This window comes from Lissotriton vulgaris, chromosome 10 (assembly GCF_964263255.1).
Source record: "Lissotriton vulgaris chromosome 10, aLisVul1.2, whole genome shotgun sequence".
NCBI lineage: Eukaryota > Metazoa > Chordata > Amphibia > Caudata > Salamandridae > Lissotriton > Lissotriton vulgaris.
Genome location: NC_141698.1, coordinates 1,020,966,240 through 1,020,987,843, shown reverse-complemented (window position 1 = coordinate 1,020,987,843; position 21,604 = coordinate 1,020,966,240). Strand labels below are relative to the sequence as shown.

At 47.1% G+C, this 21,604-nt stretch overlaps 1 protein-coding gene across 1 annotated transcript in view; it reads right to left on the bottom strand.

Annotated features, from left to right (window-relative positions):
• Positions 1–3,020: 3,020 nt before the first annotated feature.
• The window catches only part of LOC147689247 (uncharacterized), a 28,234-nt gene continuing 9,650 nt past the window's right edge, over positions 3,021–21,604 (bottom strand). Inside the window, exons 6-10 of the mRNA XM_086939905.1 lie at positions 9,107–9,255; positions 5,583–5,695; positions 5,214–5,303; positions 4,393–4,515; positions 3,021–3,215 (exon numbers count right to left, since the gene is read on the bottom strand). Of these exons, the coding sequence (XP_086796031.1) occupies positions 3,021–3,215; positions 4,393–4,515; positions 5,214–5,303; positions 5,583–5,695; positions 9,107–9,255 (670 nt within the window). The remainder of the gene's footprint in view (positions 3,216–4,392; positions 4,516–5,213; positions 5,304–5,582; positions 5,696–9,106; positions 9,256–21,604) is intronic.

Sequence of the window (21,604 nt, the reverse complement as noted above, 5' to 3'; positions counted from 1 at the left end):
ATAGTGGTCTTTACAAGACAATTGTTTGACTCATTGTTTTGTTGAATTTAAGAAACTATTTTGCAGTATTGGCATTTCGTTTTGTTGATTACTATGTTGTAGTGGGCAGCAGAAAAACATGATTGACACAACAAACCAATGAATAAATGGGGCTGACTGAAAGTTCATATAAGTAATTAGAACATTGGATTGTTGAGAGCTCTTTTGTATTATAATGCTATATATGCTGTGTTGAAATATATCCACTTATTCTATTAATGTTTTTTAATTGTTCCTGTGTTTCCCCTGCTCTAGCGGTAAGATTGGTTCCTCCTAGAACCTTATGGGGCAGGTTTACAAGCCCCATGCGCCCCTTTAACGTTACTTTTAACATGGGAAAAGTGATGCAAAAGTGGCGCAAGGGGCTTGTAAATCTGCCCCTATGCTCGGGAGGATTCCAAGCTGAGCGCCTGTTTATTGTGAGTGACGCCGACCAGCGAGAGGAAGTAAATAAAGTGTCATTCTCATCAGAAGTTTGATGTTTATTTAATTGCCTGCATTACAACAACTTTTAGAAGACAAGTGCAAGGACCCGGTGCCTCCCGCTTTCAGCTTCGGCCGGGCTGCTGTCATTGTTGCTGGTCGGGTACGCAGAGGACAAGAACTGTTTGCAGAGTCTGGTCTCAGCGAGTTGAGTCTGATCGCAGTGAGGCGTAGTGTGTGTTTACGCGACGCTGCAATAGCACCGTGAGCAGACCCCTGGCACTGTGAGCATACCCCCGGCACTGTGAGCAGACCCCTGGCACTGTGAGCATACCCCTGGCACTGTGAACAGACCCCAGGCACTGTGAGCAGACCCCTGGCGCTGTGCGCAGACCCCTTGGCATTGTGAGCAGACCCCTTGGCACTGTGAGCAGACCCCTGGCACTGTGAGCAGACCCCTGGCACTGTGAGCAGACCCCTGGCCTGGGAGCAGATCCCTGGCACTGTGAGCAGACCCCAGGCATTGTGAGCAGACCCCAGGCATTGTGAGCAGACCCCTGGTACTGTGAGCAGACCCCTGGCACCGTGAGCAGACCCCTTGCCCTTGGAGCAGACCCCTGGTACTCTGAGCAGACCTCTGGCGCCGAGAGAAGACCCATGATAATGAGAGGAGACCCCTGGCACTCTGTGCAGACCCCTGGTACTGCGAGCAGACCCCTGGCATCATGAGCAGACCCATGGTAATGCGAGGAGACCCCTGGCCCTGTGAGCAGACCACTTGCCCTGTGAGCAGACCCCTGGTGCTGTGAACAGACTCCTGGCCCTGTGAGCAGCCCTCTGGCGATGTCAGCAGACCCATAGCAGAGTGAACAGACCCCTGGCACTGTGAGCAGACCCTTAGCACCGTGAGCAGACCCCTGACGATGTGAGCAGACCCCTGGCACTGTCCGGAGACCCCTGGCACTGTCAGCAGACCCCTGGCACTGTCAGCAGACCCCTGGCACTGTCAGCACACCCCTGGTGCTGTTAGCAGACTCCTGGCACTGTGTGCAGACTCCCTGCTCTGTGAGCAGACCCCCACTACTGTGAGTAGACCCCTGGCACTGTGAGCAGACACCTGGCACTGTGAACAGGCCCCCGGCACAGTGAGCAGACCACTGGCACTGTGAACAGACCCCTGGCACTGTGAGCAGACCCCAGGCACTGTAGAGAGACCCCAGGCATTGTGAGCAGACCCCTGGCGCTGTGAGCAGACCCCTGGCGCTGTGAGCAGACCCCTAGCACTGTGAGCAGACACCTGGCACTGTGAACAGGCCTCTGGCACTGTGAGCAGACCCCTGGCACTGTGAACAGACCTCTGGCACTGTGAGCAGACCCCAGGCACTGTAGAGAGACCCCGGGCATTGTGAGCAGACCCCTGGCGCTGTGAGCAGATCCCTGGCACTGTGAGTAGACCCCTGGCGCTGTGAGCAGGTCCCTGGCACTGTGAGCAGACCCCTGCCGCTGTGAGTAGCATCCTAAAGTCTCGCGCAGCTGAGCAGCCAGGGGACAGGCTAGCGCGTTGATCACCATATTAACAACACTCAGCGTTAAGTAATTGGGAAAACTTTGGCATATTTGAGCAAAACTTAGATTTGTATTGGGAGAAGCCTGGCATATGATGGCAGGGCCATGGTATATTAGAGATGCATTTATAATAGAATTTTAAGGGGCTATTAACTGTCAGAGAGAGAGTGATGAGCATTCAAACTTGAAAACTCAAAATAAGAACTCAGGCCACCGGTCTGAATGAGAGTGAGCGGGCAAACCAATGCAGCCACAGCTGAGCTACAGCGCCACGGTACGATTCAGTGAGCTACGTGTGTGAAATGAATCCTCAGGGGTGGTTGCGATCTGTCATGTGATGAACCAGAATAAAACTCTGCCCTTAGCGGGATTGGGGTCCACCACTCCGCACTACTCAAACTATAGCGCCTAGTCGGTTAAGTGCTATGAAGAGGATTTTTTGAGGATGTAAAATGGCTTTATTTAGCTTGCGAACTGGATGCAAGATTGAACTGATGGACTGATTTAAAAAAAAAAAAGGTAAATGACATAAGTTAAGACTTGAGTTTATTCATATACAAAATACAAAAAATAAATAAATACATTGATAATAAATAAAATACAGATGTTTTGAAAACCTTACCAATAGGATGATCTACACATTGAAACAATCTCAAGAATGCAATAAAGAACATATTAAATAAAGAGTTTTAGTACAGATGTGCAATATCAAACACCAGAGATGGGGTGAACCCTCTCGAGCCGTGCGGGGTCTCTGCCGTCTATGACTTTGCAGTGATCAATGACTTTGAAATACTCGTCCAAGATGGTAAAGGTTTTTTGCATTTTTATTAAAGGCACCAGCCTTTTAAGGTTCCACTGCATCCCAGGGTGACTGTGTTCTGTGTTGTACAACCCTGTCATAGGGTAGGAGGGGTCCTTTCTCCTTGGTTCGACTAGAGTCACGGCACCCTTCCTTCACCACTAGGTGGCGCTCTCCCCACACAAGTCCATCACAACTTCTCATCCTCCATGCTGAATCCTCCATTGACGTACGACTGCTGGGAAGGGTCCTCGGAGCTCTTGGGCAGCGTGTGCTCTGTGATGGAACTGGACAAGTATGGCGGCTCCATGGGGACCTCGGTGAAGGCGCTGGACACATAACCGGACATGTGCTTCTTCTGGACCTGCTTGAACAGCTGGAGCACCTGCAAAGAGAGACACCGGCGCCATTACTGAAGGAGCAATGCCATGACTTCACCACCAGGGGGTCTGGACAAAGTACGACTGAACGCAGGCCTCCCCCTCAGAGAGATGGAATGGAATCTTCCACTCTCCGACAGCGCGTCCAGGCTGTAGTCAGAGCTGTGACTGGACGTGAGGGCTGCAGTAATTCAATGTCTGTTCTTCTAAGAAACTAATGCATATCTGCCAAGGTTTCAGATTGCTATGTGTGACATTTTCATAATGTCTGAGTAATTATGAGTGACATTTTAACGACTTTTTAAATGCAATGAGTAACACTTTCTCACGAGCTCACCTCGGCCATCTATGCTCTAGTCCCCTCTCTGAATTTACTGCCTTCTTGGATATGCTCAACTAGACCCTACTTCAAACACATACTCTTGGCATGACATGACTCCTCTCCTGACATGTTTATGCCCCACAATTTCTTCTCTGGGGCTTCCACATTTTACTCTATCAGCAGCTTTGTGTGTGGCATCAGACTGGAGAGAGAAATGTTCTTAAATATGGCCCCTGAGAACTCCAATCTGCACGTTTGCTTCCTCCCTAGATATTCAAACATCCTTCCTGTAACTCCACATGCAAATCTCTGCCCCTGGACATCCAACATCCTAGGCTCCACACACACACACACTCTCTCTCCCTCCCTCCCTCCCTCCCTCTCTCTCTCTCTCTCTCTCTCTCTCTCTCTTTCTCTCCCTCCCTCTCTCTCTTTCTCTTTCTCTTTGTCTCTCTCTGTCTCTCTCTCTCTCTGTGTCTCTCTCTCTGTCTCTGTCTCTCTCTCTCTCTCTCTCTCTCTCTCTCTCTCTCTCTCGCTCGGTCTGTCTCTTTCTCTCTGTCTCTGTCTCTCTCTCTCTCTCTCCCTCTCTCTCCCTCTCTCTCTCTCTCTCTCTCTCTCTCTCTCTCTCTCTCTCTCTCTCTTTGTCTCTCTCTCTCTCTCCTCCAGTCATGTTCAGATGAAATCTAATGCTATCCTTTCCACTCTCTTTTCTCAATGTCCAAGAGCATGTAATCAGTTGCCTTCCTTGTATTTGCCACTGGATGACACTACACACACACATGCTCACAAAGGGACACACAAACACACAACCACACACAGAGACTCACAGATGCACACACACACACAAACAGTCTACTTACGTGGGATTTGGGCACCGTTCCTATCCGGAAGAACCCGATGGTCCCACTGTCGATCTTGGTGCAGTTGACGATGGTGGAGGCGATGTTCTCTGGAGAAGGCCCATTGCAGAGGACTCCGTCCACCTGAGGAGCAAAGACACACGTGAGATCACCACCCACAGACTCCCATCACACAGGCAGCTGCGGGGCTTCCATGGATACTAAAACCATGGCATCATTATCTTCATTCCAGGGTCTGGTTGGACCTCCTTCTCACCAAAGACATGGTGGGCACCTCAACAGGGAGCTTTCTACTCTACTGAATAATTCTGTTGTATCATCATCCAGTCATTACTCTCTGGAGTGTTTAAGAATAACACAAACATTATTAAATGTGAGGTCGCCATCTCCCCTTTCGACCAGGATTCCTCCACTGCAGAGGCCTCACTTTCACTGCAGTACGAGTGACATCACTTCCCTAGATATAGAAGAGGGACCATCACATCATTTTGAAATGCTTTGCAGTCGGTAAACTAAGTTGTCACTGGTCACCCAGTCCCATGGAGCAATTTTAATTTTTTTTAACCGAATCACATTTGTAAACTTTATCCAGACTTTATCCAGTGTATATTTGGCAAAATAAACTACCAAATATTAGATACTAAATCAGAACTTTCTAGAAAAACTAACTTTCATCAGGATAATTGACAGTGCACATGGGCTATCCCTGGTAAATGTTGTCTGTCCAATGCAGGCCACTCAGAAGACTCCTTGGCCTATCAGGACTCTGGGTACTGAACAGTGTCCTCAGATACACCTCTTGTGCTTGTAATGGTCCTTACCTTGTCTCCCATCTTGGCGTACACTTGGTTGTGGTGAGTGGTGTCCGCTTCTCCGCTCGGATTGGCTGATGATACCACAATGGGCCCAACCTGGTGAGACACAACGAAACAGAGTAGGAGATTCAACTCACTTTCATTGGGCACATAGCAGTGTCCTCCTCACCCTCCCCAGATATAGAGAGATGTGTTTACATATCTTACATGTGTGCTGGTGAAACCCACCCATACTCGAGCAGGACTAGCAGCTCAGTGCCACTAATGTCCGCGCAAAGGGTGCCGCACACTGGCAGCCATGCTCATCACTGGTGGCAGAACAGTGCCAGCCATGCCCGGGCAGTGCTGGCATCCCGCTACCACCGGACAACTCACCAGGTCAATCAGGGATGTGGTCACAGAACAATCCGGGATCCTGATGGCGATGCTCTCTGCGGTGCCAATGTACTTAGCGGAGTCCTCCAGTCCGAAGCACTGCAGCCACTCGCCTGTGGGTTCAAGAAGACAGAAAGGTGTGAGCAGGGCTTATTTTGGGCAGGTGTCTGCCATTGAAAGGCACCAGCACTCATGTTTGGGGACCACAGTTGTTTTCTTTCGTCATCAAACTTGGACCTCAGAGCAAAAGGACAAAGGCAGAAAAGAGAGAAATAAGGAAGAAGTGAACGAAAGGAAAACAGCGACAATGAAAGCAGGGATGAAGAAAGTTCAAAATGAGATAAAGAGACAAGAAGTGCAGGGCTGTGGGAGAAAGAGGCATGAGGAGGAACAAGGTCAGACAGCCTTGGTATTTGCTAAACCCCACCATTCAGGAAAGCTATGGGCCCCTCCACTTAAAAACTAACCACTTATGTGAGTCCTGCATGATGGAGAAATACACCAAAAAACTCTGGTAAAGTGAGGGGGTACCCTTGGAAATACCCCAATCCCATGCAGTCACTGTGAGTGACTATGCACCAGTCGAGCGTGGCCCTCTCCTGCGCGCTCACAAGAGCACCCCTCTCCTCCCAAGCCGCAGGAGGATCCTCTGGTGTGCACTAAACTCACAACGTGCCCTGCTGCTGTTCAGCTCATCCCTGGAAGCCAATATTTAACGAGCCTCTGACTCGAAGCCTCTATATTACCAGCCTTCAAACTACACAGGTGCTCGCACTATAGGTAGGAAGGGTCAGATGATGAACTAACATCTCCTTATAGGCAAAAAACGTGCAAAGGACAATATTGACCCTGTAGACAGGGCTCTGATAATGGAGAGGATCCCTATTGGGATATGTCAGGCAGTGTAAAGATGTCACCTTATAGGTGTGGGTCAGATGATGAAGAGAAACTTTCATCTATACAAGATACAGACAGCGAAGTGTGCACATCCCACAGGCTGGGTCGGATGAAGGAAAGGTTCACTACCTGTAGACAAAGATACAGGCCAGTGAGAGGACAGTGTTCATCCTATGGATGGGGTCAGATAATGAGAGGCTCAGATCCTGCAGAGAAGGATAAAGGTCAGTGAGCGGGCAGTGCTCTTCCTATGGGTGAGGGCAGATAATGGAGAGGGTCAGACCCTGTAGATAAGGATACAGGTCAGTGAGCGGGCAGTGCTATTCCTATGGGTGGGGTCAGACAATGGAGAGGCTCAGACCCTGTAGAGAAGGATACAGGTCAGCGAGCGGACAGTGCTCATCCTATGGGTGGGGTCAGATAATGGAGAGGCTCAGACCCTGTAGAGAAGGATACAGGTCAGCGAGCGGACAGTGCTCATCCTATGGGTGGGGTCAGATAATGGAGAGGCTCAGACCCTGTAGAGAAGGATACAGGTCAGTGAGCGGGCAGTGCTCATCCTATGGGTGAGGGCAGATAATGGAGAGGCTCAGACCCTGCAGAGAAGGATAAAGGTCAGTGAGCGGGCAGTGCTCTTCCTATGGGTGGGGTCAGATAATGGAGAGGCTCAGACCCTGTAGAGAAGGATACAGGTCAGTGAGCGGACAGTGCTCATCCTATGGGTGGGGTCAGATAATGGAGAGGCTCAGACCCTGTAGAGAAGGATACAGGTCAGTGAGCGGGCAGTGCTCATCCTATGGGTGAGGGCAGATAATGGAGAGGGTCAGACCCTGTAGAGAAGGATACAGGTCAGCGAGCGGGCAGTGCTCTTCCTATGGGTGGGGTCAGATAATGGAGAGGCTCAGACCCTGTAGAGAAGGATACAGGTCAGTGAGCGGGCAGTGCTCATCCTATGGGTGAGGGCAGATAATGGAGAGGGTCAGACCCTGTAGAGAAGGATACAGGTCAGCGAGCGGGCAGTGCTCTTCCTATGGGTGGGGTCAGATAATGGAGAGGCTCAGACCCTGTAGAGAAGGATACAGGTCAGTGAGCGGGCAGTGCTCATCCTATGGGTGAGGGCAGATAATGGAGAGGCTCAGACCCTGCAGAGAAGGATACAGGTCAGCGAGCGGGCAGTGCTCATCCTATGGGTGAGGGCAGATAATGGAGAGGGTCAGACCCTGTAGAGAAGGATACAGGTCAGTGAGCGGGCAGTGCTCATCCTATGGGTGAGGGCAGATAATGGAGAGGGTCAGACCCTGTAGAGAAGGATACAGGTCAGCGAGCGGGCAGTGCTCTTCCTATGGGTGGGGTCAGATAATGGAGAGGCTCAGACCCTGTAGAGAAGGATACAGGTCAGTGAGCGGGCAGTGCTCATCCTATGGGTGAGGGCAGATAATGGAGAGGGTCAGACCCTGTAGAGAAGGATACAGGTCAGCGAGCGGGCAGTGCTCTTCCTATGGGTGGGGTCAGATAATGGAGAGGCTCAGACCCTGTAGAGAAGGATACAGGTCAGTGAGCGGGCAGTGCTCATCCTATGGGTGAGGGCAGATAATGGAGAGGCTCAGACCCTGCAGAGAAGGATACAGGTCAGCGAGCGGGCAGTGCTCTTCCTATGGGTGGGGTCAGATAATGGAGAGGCTCAGACCCTGTAGAGAAGGATACAGGTCAGCGAGCGGGCAGTGCTCATCCTGTGAGTGGGGGCAGAAAATGGAGAGGCTCAGACCCTGTAGAGAAGGATACAGGTCAGCGAGCGGGCAGTGCTCATCCTATGGGTGAGGGCAGATAATGGAGAGGGTCAGACCCTGTAGATAAGGATACAGGTCAGTGAGCGGACAGTGCTCTTCCTATGGGTGAGGGCAGATAATGGAGAGGCTCAGACCCTGTAGAGAAGGATACAGGTCAGTGAGCGGGCAGTGCTCATCCTATGGGTGGGGTCAGATAATGGAGAGGCTCAGACCCTGTAGAGAAGGATACAGGTCAGTGAGCGGGCAGTGCTCATCCTATGGGTGGGGTTAGATAATGGAGAGGCTCAGACCCTGTAGAGAAGGATACAGGTCAGTGAGCGGGCAGTGCTCATCCTCTGCAGTTATGGACCAGAATATTTACAGGAGCGCCCAAGATCCAAATAATCACTAAAGATCCTCCTTGGACTCACAGAGCAGGCATTATGTTGGTGCTTGTCCTATATACATGGATCAGGCAATGTAGGGGCCTCCTCCGTATAGACATGTGAAGGATAAAGCACAGGTGTTGGCAGGACAGGCGACTCTAATGTAACGGGTCAGATCACACTCGGAATTTGTGGTGAATGTTTGCAACAGGAGCGGTAAAGAAACAGTACATGAGGGAACATGGAAACAATCCTACATGGAAGCTGAAGAGCATGTATGGTCTGTGTGTACACATGAAGCATTGAAGCCTGGGGTGGGTGGGACTGGGTCCTAGTCCGCAGTCACAATTAATGTGTGTGGTAGGTTTGTATCCAGATGATGGGTGTTACTTTTCTCATCTTTCCCCCTTGTTTGTGGTCATGAACTGGGATCTACTGGTCTTCATGTGCTCTCAGATACAGACCCCCTGCTCACCTCTTGGTATGACCAGGCTCATCTGCGAAGGCCAGGCCGCCTGCATGAAGTCCCAGAGCAGAGGGCTGAACAGGTGTCTAGCCGGCTCCAGCTGCTTCAAGGTCGAGATCCAGATGGACATGGGGGCGTCCTTGGGCTTCAGCTTTGTCCTGGAAGGAAACAAGACAGAGGTCAACTGAGTGAAGGGACGAGATCCATCTCACTGGGATTGGAGGATCCCGAGTTGAGATTCTGACCAATCTCAGACCACCAGCAGGGACATGATGATGGAAAAAGGAACATTTAGGATGAGATCTACTCTCCATCTTAAGACTGAACGATTTATACAGTCATATAGAGCAAGACACTGGTCCTTTTCACTTGTCACAAAAAGATTCCTGGTTTTTAGGGGTTGTTCACGTGCCCCAAAAGGTGCAGAAAGAGGGATAGTACTGCTGGTCTGTTCTCAGTTTTATAAGGACGTTTGGTTTCTTCTTTACAGAAGTGTCTAAGGTTACTTGTTTGTTGTTGCTTCTTTTACAGGGGTTCTCTGCTCTTGGTATATTGTTGTTTCTTTCTCGGGTTTCCTCAATGTAATTGGTGTTTGGCTGTTTCATTCTGTGGTTCTCATTGTTATAAGAATTTGCGGGGAATGAGATTTTGATATCAATTTATGATTATGATAAATTTAATAAAGAATCCCATTCATCTGTTTTGGACCGCTCGTATCTGTCATTGAGGAAAGGACCACCCCCGCATTGGTTAGACAAACCCCATTGACTGACGCCACTCTGAAGAACCACTTACAACTGATAAAGTTTTAAGAGTTTTATATAAAGTTAATTTGAATGCGATACAATCCACTCAGGATAAAATCTCAAAGTATACAAAATACAAAATCAGTTACAATATCAGATTCTTAAGCTTCGATGTAAAGTGGTTCCTTCTGCGTCATCTGCAGTAAGATAAAAATCATCAAGTTAATCTGTCCCTACTCTATGCTATGTGACAACCCTACTTCGCAAGTTTCTTCCCTAAAAAGGTGTCAGCAGTTTGACTTCCAAAGAAGTTCAAACTCTCTTTAGCCTCTAAAGGAAATCTTAAGTTTCAGAAGCAGTACCCTATCTGCCTACCCATCCGCTCTCTAAGGGTCCTCGGCCTACTGCTCCCTTGCGCTCTGATGTCTCAGCGCATCTGCTCAAGGCATCTACCCTTGCCTTCGCTCTGAGCAATTCGCCCTTCTCTGATTTCCCTCTCTTGATTGCCAATTGCTCATTGCTGATGGTTCTGCCCTAATTGCTCTCTCCTCCCCGGGGTGCTGTCCCTAAAATACACAATCGCAGTGTGGGTGGAACGCCCCTTGACGCCCACCACGGACTTTCCCCGATGATGTCAACTTCCTGCTTCTTCCATTGGTCCACTCCTTGCGTCGTTCGTTAAGTTGACCCTTCTCCTTTGGATGTCATCTTCATCATCTCATCGTCGACTTTTATTGACTCTTTTCAGATCGAGTAACATATGAATTTAGACAAAACTTTAACTCTATGTCTCTTAACTTGACCCTGCTAGGTCCTGTGAATGATCTTGTCAAAACATAGTCCACCTCAAAAGTGTCTCTCCTCACGTTCGAGCAATAAGCTCCGTCCGGCATTGTCACCTTAAATCTAACAAGTGCTAGACTTCTCGGCTCTCACGTCCACATCAAGCTATTTACGACTTTCACAAGCCCTCTAAATTACATACATTTGACTGTGCTCCTGCGAGCTCTTGACCAGTTAGGTTACAAACACAAATGACCTAAACTCTTCCAGCATTCCTACAAAAAGCCCTCTACACAGTATAACCTTTGGCATACATTTATATATTCGTACTTCAGCAAAAGCCCTAGTTATACTTAAATACATTTTACATCGAATATATATTACATAGAATACAATTGCATAGAATATAACTTATGCACTCTCCTTGGTTACATCGTCATGTAAGTTCTTTATACATTTATCCACGTTTCTCCGTTTAAAGTTACACATGTTTAAAGTTACACACGTACACGAATTCTACTGTGCACGTTCTACATTTCCTAAGCATTTCTACATTACCCATCATGTATACGGGCCTTCTAAATCTAATGCATTTTAACATGTAAATACATTTACATTTCCTATATCATGTTATCACATTCGTTGGCTTTTATGCTATAATCGCCAACTTAACATTACAATATGCGTTTCATTCCTACGTTTATAACATATACGTCTAGATATGGCTATGATATATTTTGCATTCAAATTGCGCTCTCTCAGTTCCCCCCTTTGATGACTTTTAGGAGTCATCACTAAAAGCAATTTGAATACATCTCTTATACCGAACTAGTTACATCAGTTCCTCTTTTTATCGATTCAAGTGTTCTCAGACCTTTATACTGTTGATCTTGTAGAACAGCTAGTCTCCTTTCTTGGTCTCTCATCGATCTTTGTAACTGGTTCGACCTATACCATTTATACAATTTTACTAATCCCAATAATGTAATTATACAAATTAATACTATTAATACAGGCTTCAAAATATACCAAACTATACTTTTGCCTATATTAGCAAACCAACTTCCAACCTTTCCCACTCCATTTCCTACTTTTTCCCAAACATTTATTTTTGATAAATCTTCAATTTCTTGATGAATCTGTGTAATGTTCTGTATGACTTTCTCAAGTGGTTTTGAATTATCAGGAATATATGTACAACATTCCTGAACCTTCAAAGCTTTACAAACTCCGCCTTCTTTTGCTAATATCACGTCTAAAGCAAGTCTGTTCTGTAAAACCATTGCTCTAATCGACTGCATCTCACCCTCAACTAACATCAATGATCTTGCAGTGCTGGCAGACAATCTATCCACGACTGTCGCTAACCTTCTAATCTTAACATCGTTAAGAATCAAACCTAACAATGGAAACATCGCTCCAAATACATCTCCTACTACTTCTGCATCTCCTACTTCCCTTTTCGTTCTCCCCGAAGCCTTTCCTTCTATAATCGCTAAATCCTTTGCATGATATATTTTGGGGAAGACAATTGCCAAGTAACACGAACCATACCAATTGTCTGGAAGTTTTACATAGGCATTTCTCCCACATACAAAATACACATTCGGAATAGCTTGCATCCCTTTCATAAAATCTTTCGTGTAGTACTCTAGTCTAAAAGAGTGCTCGCAACTAACTTCACCTACAAATTCACTCTCATAATACGTTTTGCTTCGAGTTAAACATAACTTTCCTTTCTGCGTTCTATCCAATGCTATTGGACCATTACTACCTTTCTTTTTATGTGCCTTCTCTTCTTCTGTCCAATCTGTTTTCCATTGTACTGACATTTTTAAAATCTTCTGCCGTCTGCATCGATCATCTACTTGTGCTATAAACCTTTTCTCTACTTCTGATACTTTGCAAGTCAGATTATTTCTACGTGCATATGATGTATCTAATGTATCCCAAGGAAGAAAGAACTTAGCCAGTCTATCTTCCTTTTTGTAGTAGTCCCACTTATTCATTTGCTTATAATTCGGAACTTCAGGCAGTACCGAATCATAATTTGAAAAGTAGTACTCAAACCCTTCTCTACCATAAAATATACTAAGCAGTAAACTACAGGTTATCCCATAAGTCAATGGGAGATGGTGATATCTAATGCCTTCGTCTACAGAAGCTGGCAATTGCATACAAACGTAGCAATCTTTGGCCTCCATGGCATCGATATATTCGTACAATAATTTGGCATATGCATTTGACCTAAAGTTTCCCTGTGACTCGTCTATATGTAATCTACGAGCTTCATCTGCAAGTAACACCTTTTCACGTATAACAGTGCTCTCCTCCTTCTTTCCCACAAGAGCAGGTTTCAAGGTCGTTACAATTTTTACATTTGCTATTCTTTTATCATTCTCATGTCCTGTCATGTAAGATATCGTCACTACTATGATTATGAGGAATATCACTATTGCTATAAGTGTACCTGCTATACATCTAGCTTTTCTGTTTGGGTTGCCGTTCTCCATGTTATCAAAACAGCGTACCTCGTTCTCTAGCGAAAGTTCTCTTTCCAGTCTTTCGTTGCTTGTTTGCTTTCTTAGTCTTTAAAGTGCTTTTTATCAACAGGTATCTTTTTCACCACAATGTCTTTTTCTCTTCTTAGCAGCAGACAACCTTAGCCCTTCTCCGTCCTCTAAATGTAATCCCTAATTTTATTCTTCTTTCCACTCGGCGCTAGGTTATCTTCTTCTTTATAACATAAGTACAAAAAGTCTTTTATGCATCAACAATTATTTTCGGACCTGCAGCTTTCACAACAATTATTAACAATTCAAATCGAATAACTTTTTCTTCTTCTTCTGACATTTGCTGACCAGCCGTTGGAAACTGTAATCTTTTTAGCACTAGATCTTGAATTTTACTCAAACGTGGGGGTATGGGAAGTGTGAAAGTCAGTAACCCCTCAGTCTCGAGTCCAGGCGCCAACATCCATATCTCCACTGCCACAAATGGATCGAGATTGATTACTTTCACACTCTTCACTCTCCCAGATTTCTGTCCCCAATACATCTGCTAGATAAGTCCACTCTGGGGTGGCGTACCTCCTGCAGGGCACACGTACCCTTCTCGATCTTCGTGGACTCTCAGTTCCTGAATCTGTCGTCTCTTCCTCCTGATCCGATTCTTCAGCGATCAGAGCAAGAGTTCTTTCCTTCTTCCTTTCCGAACTTGGCCTTTTCCTTCTCTCCGGCCAACTGGCTTCTTCACTCTTTGTCTTTCCGCTCCTTGTTCTAGGACCTGTTTCTTGGTCACTCTCAGTCTGCTCGATATCTGTGTCAGATTCCCAATTACTTTCTTCTCCTGAGGCGACTTCGGTCTCACTAGTGTCCTGACCTCCGTCGTCCTGTTCCAACACAGTTTCAGTTTCTTCGATCACCTCCGCAGCTTGGCTTTCCCCCTCTATGGCTTCTCCGCTTCCCGCCGGATTCTCATCCGAGAGAGGAGCTGTTTCTTCTGGAGGTGTTGGCACTCTTCGGGTGTGTGAGGCATGTATCCAGTTTGGCAGACCTCCACACTTCACTGCGGTATTCGTTACAAGTATGACTTGAAACGGTCCTCGCCAACGCACGTCTAAGCAGTTCTTCCTGACATGCTTCTTCACCAGGACCCAGTCTCCTGGACTCAGGTCATGGCACAAGTCTTGTACTGATGGAACCTCTGCAGCCTGGACCTGGAGGGACACAGAATTTACGGCATCAGATAGTCCCTTGCAGTAGTCCAAGATCAAATCGTCTGTGATGTTCACTAGCGCTGCAGTCGGAACCGATGGCAATCTCATAGCTCTCCCCATTAGCACTTCATGTGGAGAGAGGCCTGTTCTTCTATCAGGTGTGCTACGTATACTCATAAGAACTACTGGAAGTGCGTCTGGCCAACTCAGGGATGTCGATGAACAAACTTTAGCCAGTCTGGACTTGATAGTACTGTTAATTTGCTCTACGATCCCTGAAGCTTCTGGTCGATAGCTGCAGTGTAACTTCTGATCGATATTCAAAGCTGAACACAGCATCTTCACCACTTCGCTATTGAAATGAGTTCCTCTGTCCGATTCCAAAGAGGATGGCACCCCAAACCTCGGTATCAACTCTCTAAGTAACAATTTTGCTACTGTAAGTGTATCACACCTACGTGTAGGGTAAGCCTCAACCCATCTAGAAAATATACAGACAATCACTAACACGTATCTGAGTCTGTTGCATGGAGGCATTTCTATGAAGTCAATCTGCATCCTATTGAAAGGCCCCCCAGACCTTCCTATGTGACTCAAGGTAACTGGTGTTCTCTTTCCCACATTTAGTTGCTGACAGATCGTACATCGCTGACACACTGCTTCTGCCGCTACTCTAAATTTAGGATTGAACCACGTTTGTCTGAATACTCTCACCATAGCATCTCTTCCTATGTGTGCTGATCCATGCAATTTCCTTGCCATTGGACTAATGAGTTCATTTGGTAAAACTGCCCTTCCGTCGGCAGAAACCCAGAAATTCATCTCACTTTTTTCACACCCTGCTGTTTCCCAGCTCTTTTTCTCATCATTTGGTGCATTTTCCTGTACAGCTCTCAATTCATCCCATGTATCCACAGTGTCTAACAACATGGTCAATTCAGTTCTTTCCTGGATTCCCCCCACTTTTGCATCAGTGTGAGAATATCCCTGCTCTGCGCAATAACGCGCTACTTCATCTGCGTATCTATTTCCTAGTGATACAAAATCAACATTTTTAGTATGAGCTACACATTTGACCACAGCTATGGCCATAGGTTTTTGTAAAGCCTCTAACAGTAGTTTCACGAATTCTCCATTCCTTATAGGAGAACCCGAGGAGGTCATGTAACCTCTTTGAGACCATAACTGCCCGTAATCATGAACTACGCCGAAACCATACTGGCTATCGGTGTATATAGTGACTCGAAGTCTGTCGCCTGCTAGGCAAGCCCGAGTCAAAGCCACAATTTCAGCTACCTGTGCGGAGTGTACTCCTTCCAGGCAAGCGGCTTCTATAACTCTGGTAATCGTGCATACTGCATAAGCTGCTCTCAGCTGACCGACATCGTTTCTTACGCATGAACCATCAACGAAGAAAATTTCGTCTGGGTCTGTCAATGGCTCATCTACGATATCGGGTCTCGGTTTGGTACATAGTTCAGTCACATCGAGGCAGTCATGTTCTGTACAATTTTCATCGTCCACTTCATTCGGAAGTGGCATCAAGGTTGCAGGATTCAAGACAGAGCATCTCTTTAGGGTCACATTCTCGGCAGCCAGTATGACTTGCTCGTAGCGTGTGAGCCTGCTATTCGTCAGATGCTGAGTCTTAGTCCTGGTCATTAACAGTTCTACAGAATGTGGTACATACACTTCTAACTGATGACCCATAACTACGCTTTCAGATCTTTCAATGCTGACACCCGTTGCAGCTACGGATTTGAGACATCCGGGCAACGCTGCGGCTACTGGATCTAATGTAGCCGAAAAGTACGCCACTGGCCTGCGCGCATCTCCATGGACCTGTGCTAATACCGCTAAAGCGCATCCCTCTCTCTCGCAGCAGTAAAGCAAAAAAGGTTTAGTGTAATCTGGCATTCCTAAAGCCGGGGCACGACATAAGTCCTCCCTCAGCTGCAAAAACGCCATCAAACAATCTTTGTCCCATGGTACCGGATCACTTACTCCCTTGTGCGTCAGTTGTAATAACGGTTTAGCCTTCAGTGAAAAGTTTGCTATCCACTGTCGACAATAACCGACCATGCCTAGAAACATCCTGACTTCTCTTTGTGTCGTAGGCGCGTTCATTTTCATAATCGCCTCTATTCTGTCTGGAGACACCTTCCGCTTTCCCTTTTCAATCCTATGGCCCAAGTATTGCACTTCAGTCTTACAATATTGCAACTTACTTGGAGACACCTTGTGTCCATTCTCGGCCAAGTGATTCAACAAGGTGATGGTGTCTTCTCTGCAAGCTTCCTCAGTTTCTGACGCAACTAGGAGGTCGTCTATGTACTGGACTAGAACCGAATTCTTGGGCAGTACTAGACTCTCAAGATTTCGTTTCAATAACTGGTTAAAGATCGATGGGCTCTCTGTATACCCCTGAGGGATACGACACCATGTTAAGACGCGATCTTCCAGCTTGAAAGCGAAAAGATACTGGCTCTCTTCGTCTAACGGTATCGAAAAGAAAGCCTGGCACAAATCTATCACGGTAAACCATTCAGCTTGGAACGGTATCTGAAATAATATCACTGATGGATTCGGTACCACTGGACAACATGAGACAACAATGTTATTAATCTTCCGAAGATCCTGCACTATTCTGTATTTTCCACTAGGTTTCTGCAAACCCATGATCGGGGAGTTACATGGACTGCCCACGATCTCTTTCAGTATTCCCTGCTTAATCATGGATTCGATCACAGGCTTTATTCCTGCAATCGTCTCTGGCGTTAGCTTATACTGTGGTGTTCTTGGATACTCAGCATGGGGTCTTACCAAGATTTTTACCGGTTCCACTCCTTTGATCAATCCTATTTCTTCCCCAGTAAAATCCCATACCTCAGCTGAGACTTTCTCTCTCAAGTCTTGTGGAAGCTCCTCCACTGTTAAGGTAGGATAAAGTTCCACACACTCTTTTGAGTTTACGACTTTGAAATCAGCGTCCTCATCATTGGTCTGCACTTCTACTCCTTCAGGTGTGCAATGTATCGTGCAATTCAGTTTGCACAGCAAATCTCTCCCTAATAGGCACACAGGACTAGAATCGCAGATCACAAACTGATGTTCGTCACTGTAATTCCCTATCCTTACTGACACTGGTTCGGTCAAGGGATTCGTCATCCTTTTGTTCGCAACCCCTACCACCTGAACCGTTTCTCCTGACATTGGCAGACCTGGGACTACCGCAGATCTCAACGTGGATCGGGTGGCCCCTGTATCCACCAAAAAGGTTGTAGGACATCCCGCTATTTCGGCCTCTACGTATGGTCCTCTCTGATCTACCTCCAAAGCGGCTCCTAGAGTACAATCTTCCTCCCTATTCGCCCGCTGCCCTGTAAGAGGATCAACGTAGTAGCATTCCTCTCCTCCTACAAACAATGGCATCTGCCTGTAGGGTTTCCCTCCGTTTGAGATGCGAGGTGGTTGAGGAAACGGGGCTCGAGGAGTCTGAGTCCCCCCTTTGACAAACCTGCCCTTCGGGACTGTGGCTCCCTTAACCACGTTGTTCTGAACCTCTTCCTCCTCTTGTTCTAATTCCCCTGTCTCAACATTGTAAGGACACTCGCGTCGCCAGTGTCCCACCTCATTACACTGATGGCATCTCGTCGTCTTTTTCAGTGTTGCAATATCCATTCTCGGTCTCGGTCTTTCTTCCTCATCTCTGCTCTGATTGTTCTGTTTCTTTGCTTGCGTTCCTGTTCCCTGCTGGCGCGGTTTATCCTTTCCAGCAGCTTGCATTTGCACTAGCATTAACTTTTCTTTAAGCTTCTTTGCCTTAGAGTCTATCTCGTCACTACAGTATCTTGCATACCTCAAAATTTCATCTAAAGGCTTGTTCTGCCAACAGATCAGATGCTGCTGGATCATTAGACATATTTCTGGTCTTAACCCGAGGACAAACTTCGAAACAAACTGTCCTATGTCCTTGGGATCCATCACATCTAACCCGCTGTACTGCTTGAATGCTTTCAGCAATCGCTCATAGAACTCATGAACTGTCTCTTTCGGTTCCTGAGTAGTTCGATCTATCTTTACCCAGTCTATGTCCTGCACTGGCACTTTCTCTTTAAGCCATGTTATTACCCTCTCGTACTTTTCCATGACTCTAACTGATGGACCATTTGTCCGAATATTTCTCGGTGGCTCGCAAGTAGGCCATTCGACACTAAGCTTGCACGCCGTCCACAAATCTCCGGGTACTACGATATCGAACAGTGTGTTCAAATCGATCCACAGTACCTTCGAGATCTTCACGAATCTTTCTACCTGTTTGTACCACTCGACGGGATTATCCCTGAGCTTTGGGAAGGAATTGGTAAATGCCGCCAAATCCCCCCTACTCCAAGGCACGTGAACGTAGCTTCCATTCGCGATTTCTCGCAAAGGGAAGGCTTCCATTCGCATCAAGCCTGCGTCCTGGGACTCCTCAAGCACACTCCGTCTGACGGAGCCCTTTCTGGACCATCTTTCCTCCCATCTATCTAGATCTCTCCATATTCTGATGCTTACGATCAATTCCCTTATGTGTACTTTCAGCGCGATCGTTCTGCGATCATCCAAATCCTGATCCGTGCAAGTTAGCCTATGGTTACTCTGCAAAGCCTTAGTTCGTGACAGGTCTACCATGTACCTGTTTGCTAAATTAGATAAGTTCTCATGAGCTGACCTCGCCCTCCGAGTAATATCTTTGGATAGGAACAGTATCTCATCTGGTGTATACGAGGCTAATCTCTCTAATGGCACTGTACCATCAATCAATTCATCCAAATCTGCCTTCAAACTCATCACGTCAAGCCGTTTTGCTTTTATTTCAGCTTTCAGCATTTCAGTTCTATGTTCTTCTCTCATATCCCTCTCACCTCCACTATGCGCCCTACGCCTGAGCACAGGTGAGTTATGAGGAGTCTTCCTTCCATCTCTTCGTTCCCACCCTTCTAGATCCCAAGCCTTTCCATCTCCACGTGGGGTATGGTGGAATAATGCTCCGTCCCCCAACCCTATGTTCCGATTTTTAGGCTCGGTTTCTCCAGATGTGAGATAGGATCCACCGTTCTGCTCTAACCCATTATAACTTGCTTGTTGTCTGGTATCGCTTAATAAAATAAAAGGCCCTCGCCGGTCTTCCGTGTTCCCGTGATCTCTTTCGTGATCACCGGATGCATGGCGAGACGTTTCGCGACTCCCTAGGTTCTCACGACTCCTTCCACTATCCCCGGATGCATGTCGAGACGCCTCGCGACTCTCCATGTTTCCGTGACTCCAATGTCTCACATTCTCACCTGGGGCATGGTGTGTGTATTCTGGTACTCCTGTGTCCTACGTTCCCCTTCACTGAAGGTGACGCGAGGCACTTCGCCACACCCTGCACTTCTGTCTTCGCACATTAGCCTATTGCTGTTATCAGTAGGATAAGTATCTCTTCTGCTCTCTTGGCTTCCTCTCTCCCACTCGGGGCTGCTTTCGCCAGCTCCACAATGAGAGAGAATCCTGTTATCCTGCTCTCTCCACTCGGATCCCGTTTCTAAACTTTTATTCCGAGCCTCTTCGGCACCGTCCCATTCTCTCAGGTATTCCCTTAATTCCTTATGGGTTTTCGGTTTAGGACCCCTCAAATCCATTGGTCCTCTTCGACCTCCCTGTTCTACCCTGGGACCCGTTGCGGAATCTAATGGGGTACTCCGACTTATTGGTGCTCGTATTTGCCTGTGGGGATTCATTGTGGCATTCCTATTCTCCTCTTCTGCTCTTTCATTGTCCCATCGTGCCTGTTCCTCCTGCTGGACCCCTTCCGGGTTGTAGATTGACACAATAGGGCCTATGGTGACCGGGACCTGCAAAGCGTCCGGCATTTGGTATGACCTAGCGCATTGCGTCTCCGGCACCTTCTGGACCACAAATCTTCCCACTACTCTCTGTTCAGAACTAGTTTGGGGTATTTCCTCAGTCTTATTAGCGTCCCACTCTGTTGCTGGGATCGACTTATATTCCCCCCACCTAGCTCCGTCTGTTTGCGGTAATATGGGACTCGCAAGTTCACCGCTATATGGAGGCGGTCTATCTGTCAATAGCCTTTCTATCAGATCCTCCTCTGACTCGCTTTCCTCATCTTCTTGTTCTAGAGGTTTCCTTTCTCCCGTAGCCTCTATCATGGTGAACAGTTTGTCCGCTTCTATCTTCTGCACCCTCCATTTCTTAGCTTCCTCGTCCCATTTAGCATCCTGCACTGCTTTTACCGATCTTCTCACTCTTTCTTGGCGCCTCTTTACGCCCCTTTCGTGTGCTGTTCTAAACCACACACCAAGAGCTTCAAATTGTGTTGGCCTCGGTAAAGGTCTCATTGAAAGCATCGTCGCCTTCAGTTGGTTCAACACTTCTAATTTAAACGTTCCAAATCTTGGAAACGCCAGTTCTTTTTGCCCTTCAGTTAGCCTGTGCCACTCGGAAATCCATAATATCGAGTGTAAGCCTACATTTACTGCCATATGATATGCTGGTGTGCCTTCTGGTGGAGCTTCTTCTCCGGCATATAAATTTCTTCTTTTCTTTTTAAAGATTTTTCCTAAACCCTTAAAGCACTTCATTTTGCTCACGTATGATATTTCTTACTAATTCTCTTCCTTGTTTGTGTCTTGATGACAACCACCAATCCCTGTACGACACTCGCTAATCAGCCTATCCCAGCGCGACTCTTTGCTGACCGACCAATCTCTATGCGACTCTTCGCTGACGTCTGACAAACTAACCAATCTCAGCGCGGTTCTATGCTGACGTCACTTCTTTCTTCAGCAGCTTCCCTCGTTTCTCAACTCGTTTCACAATTTCATATGCGTTTTCATTCATACACTGAAAAATGACTACTTCCGTCCAAGCGATCACTTTTCTCTGACTGTACGGCCACAGTCTAACTGTAATTGCTACCTCAACTGGCACGGCGTCTTTCCTCTTACGGTCGGACACTTGCCTCAACTGATAGGTTACTTACACACAGTAAACGTACGACCAGCGTCCGCTACTCATTCACTCACACATATGCTCCCCCTATCATCGGTCTGTCGGGAAATCAATGGTACCTCATGACCCCCTTTCAATGGTAGACAATTTACTCTGGGTGTTCGATACACCCGAACCACTTAAGTCCTCTGGACATAAGATTTCATCCGGTTGCGCGCGCTCACAACCTTCCCCCAATCACACTACAGGCATTCAACTCCG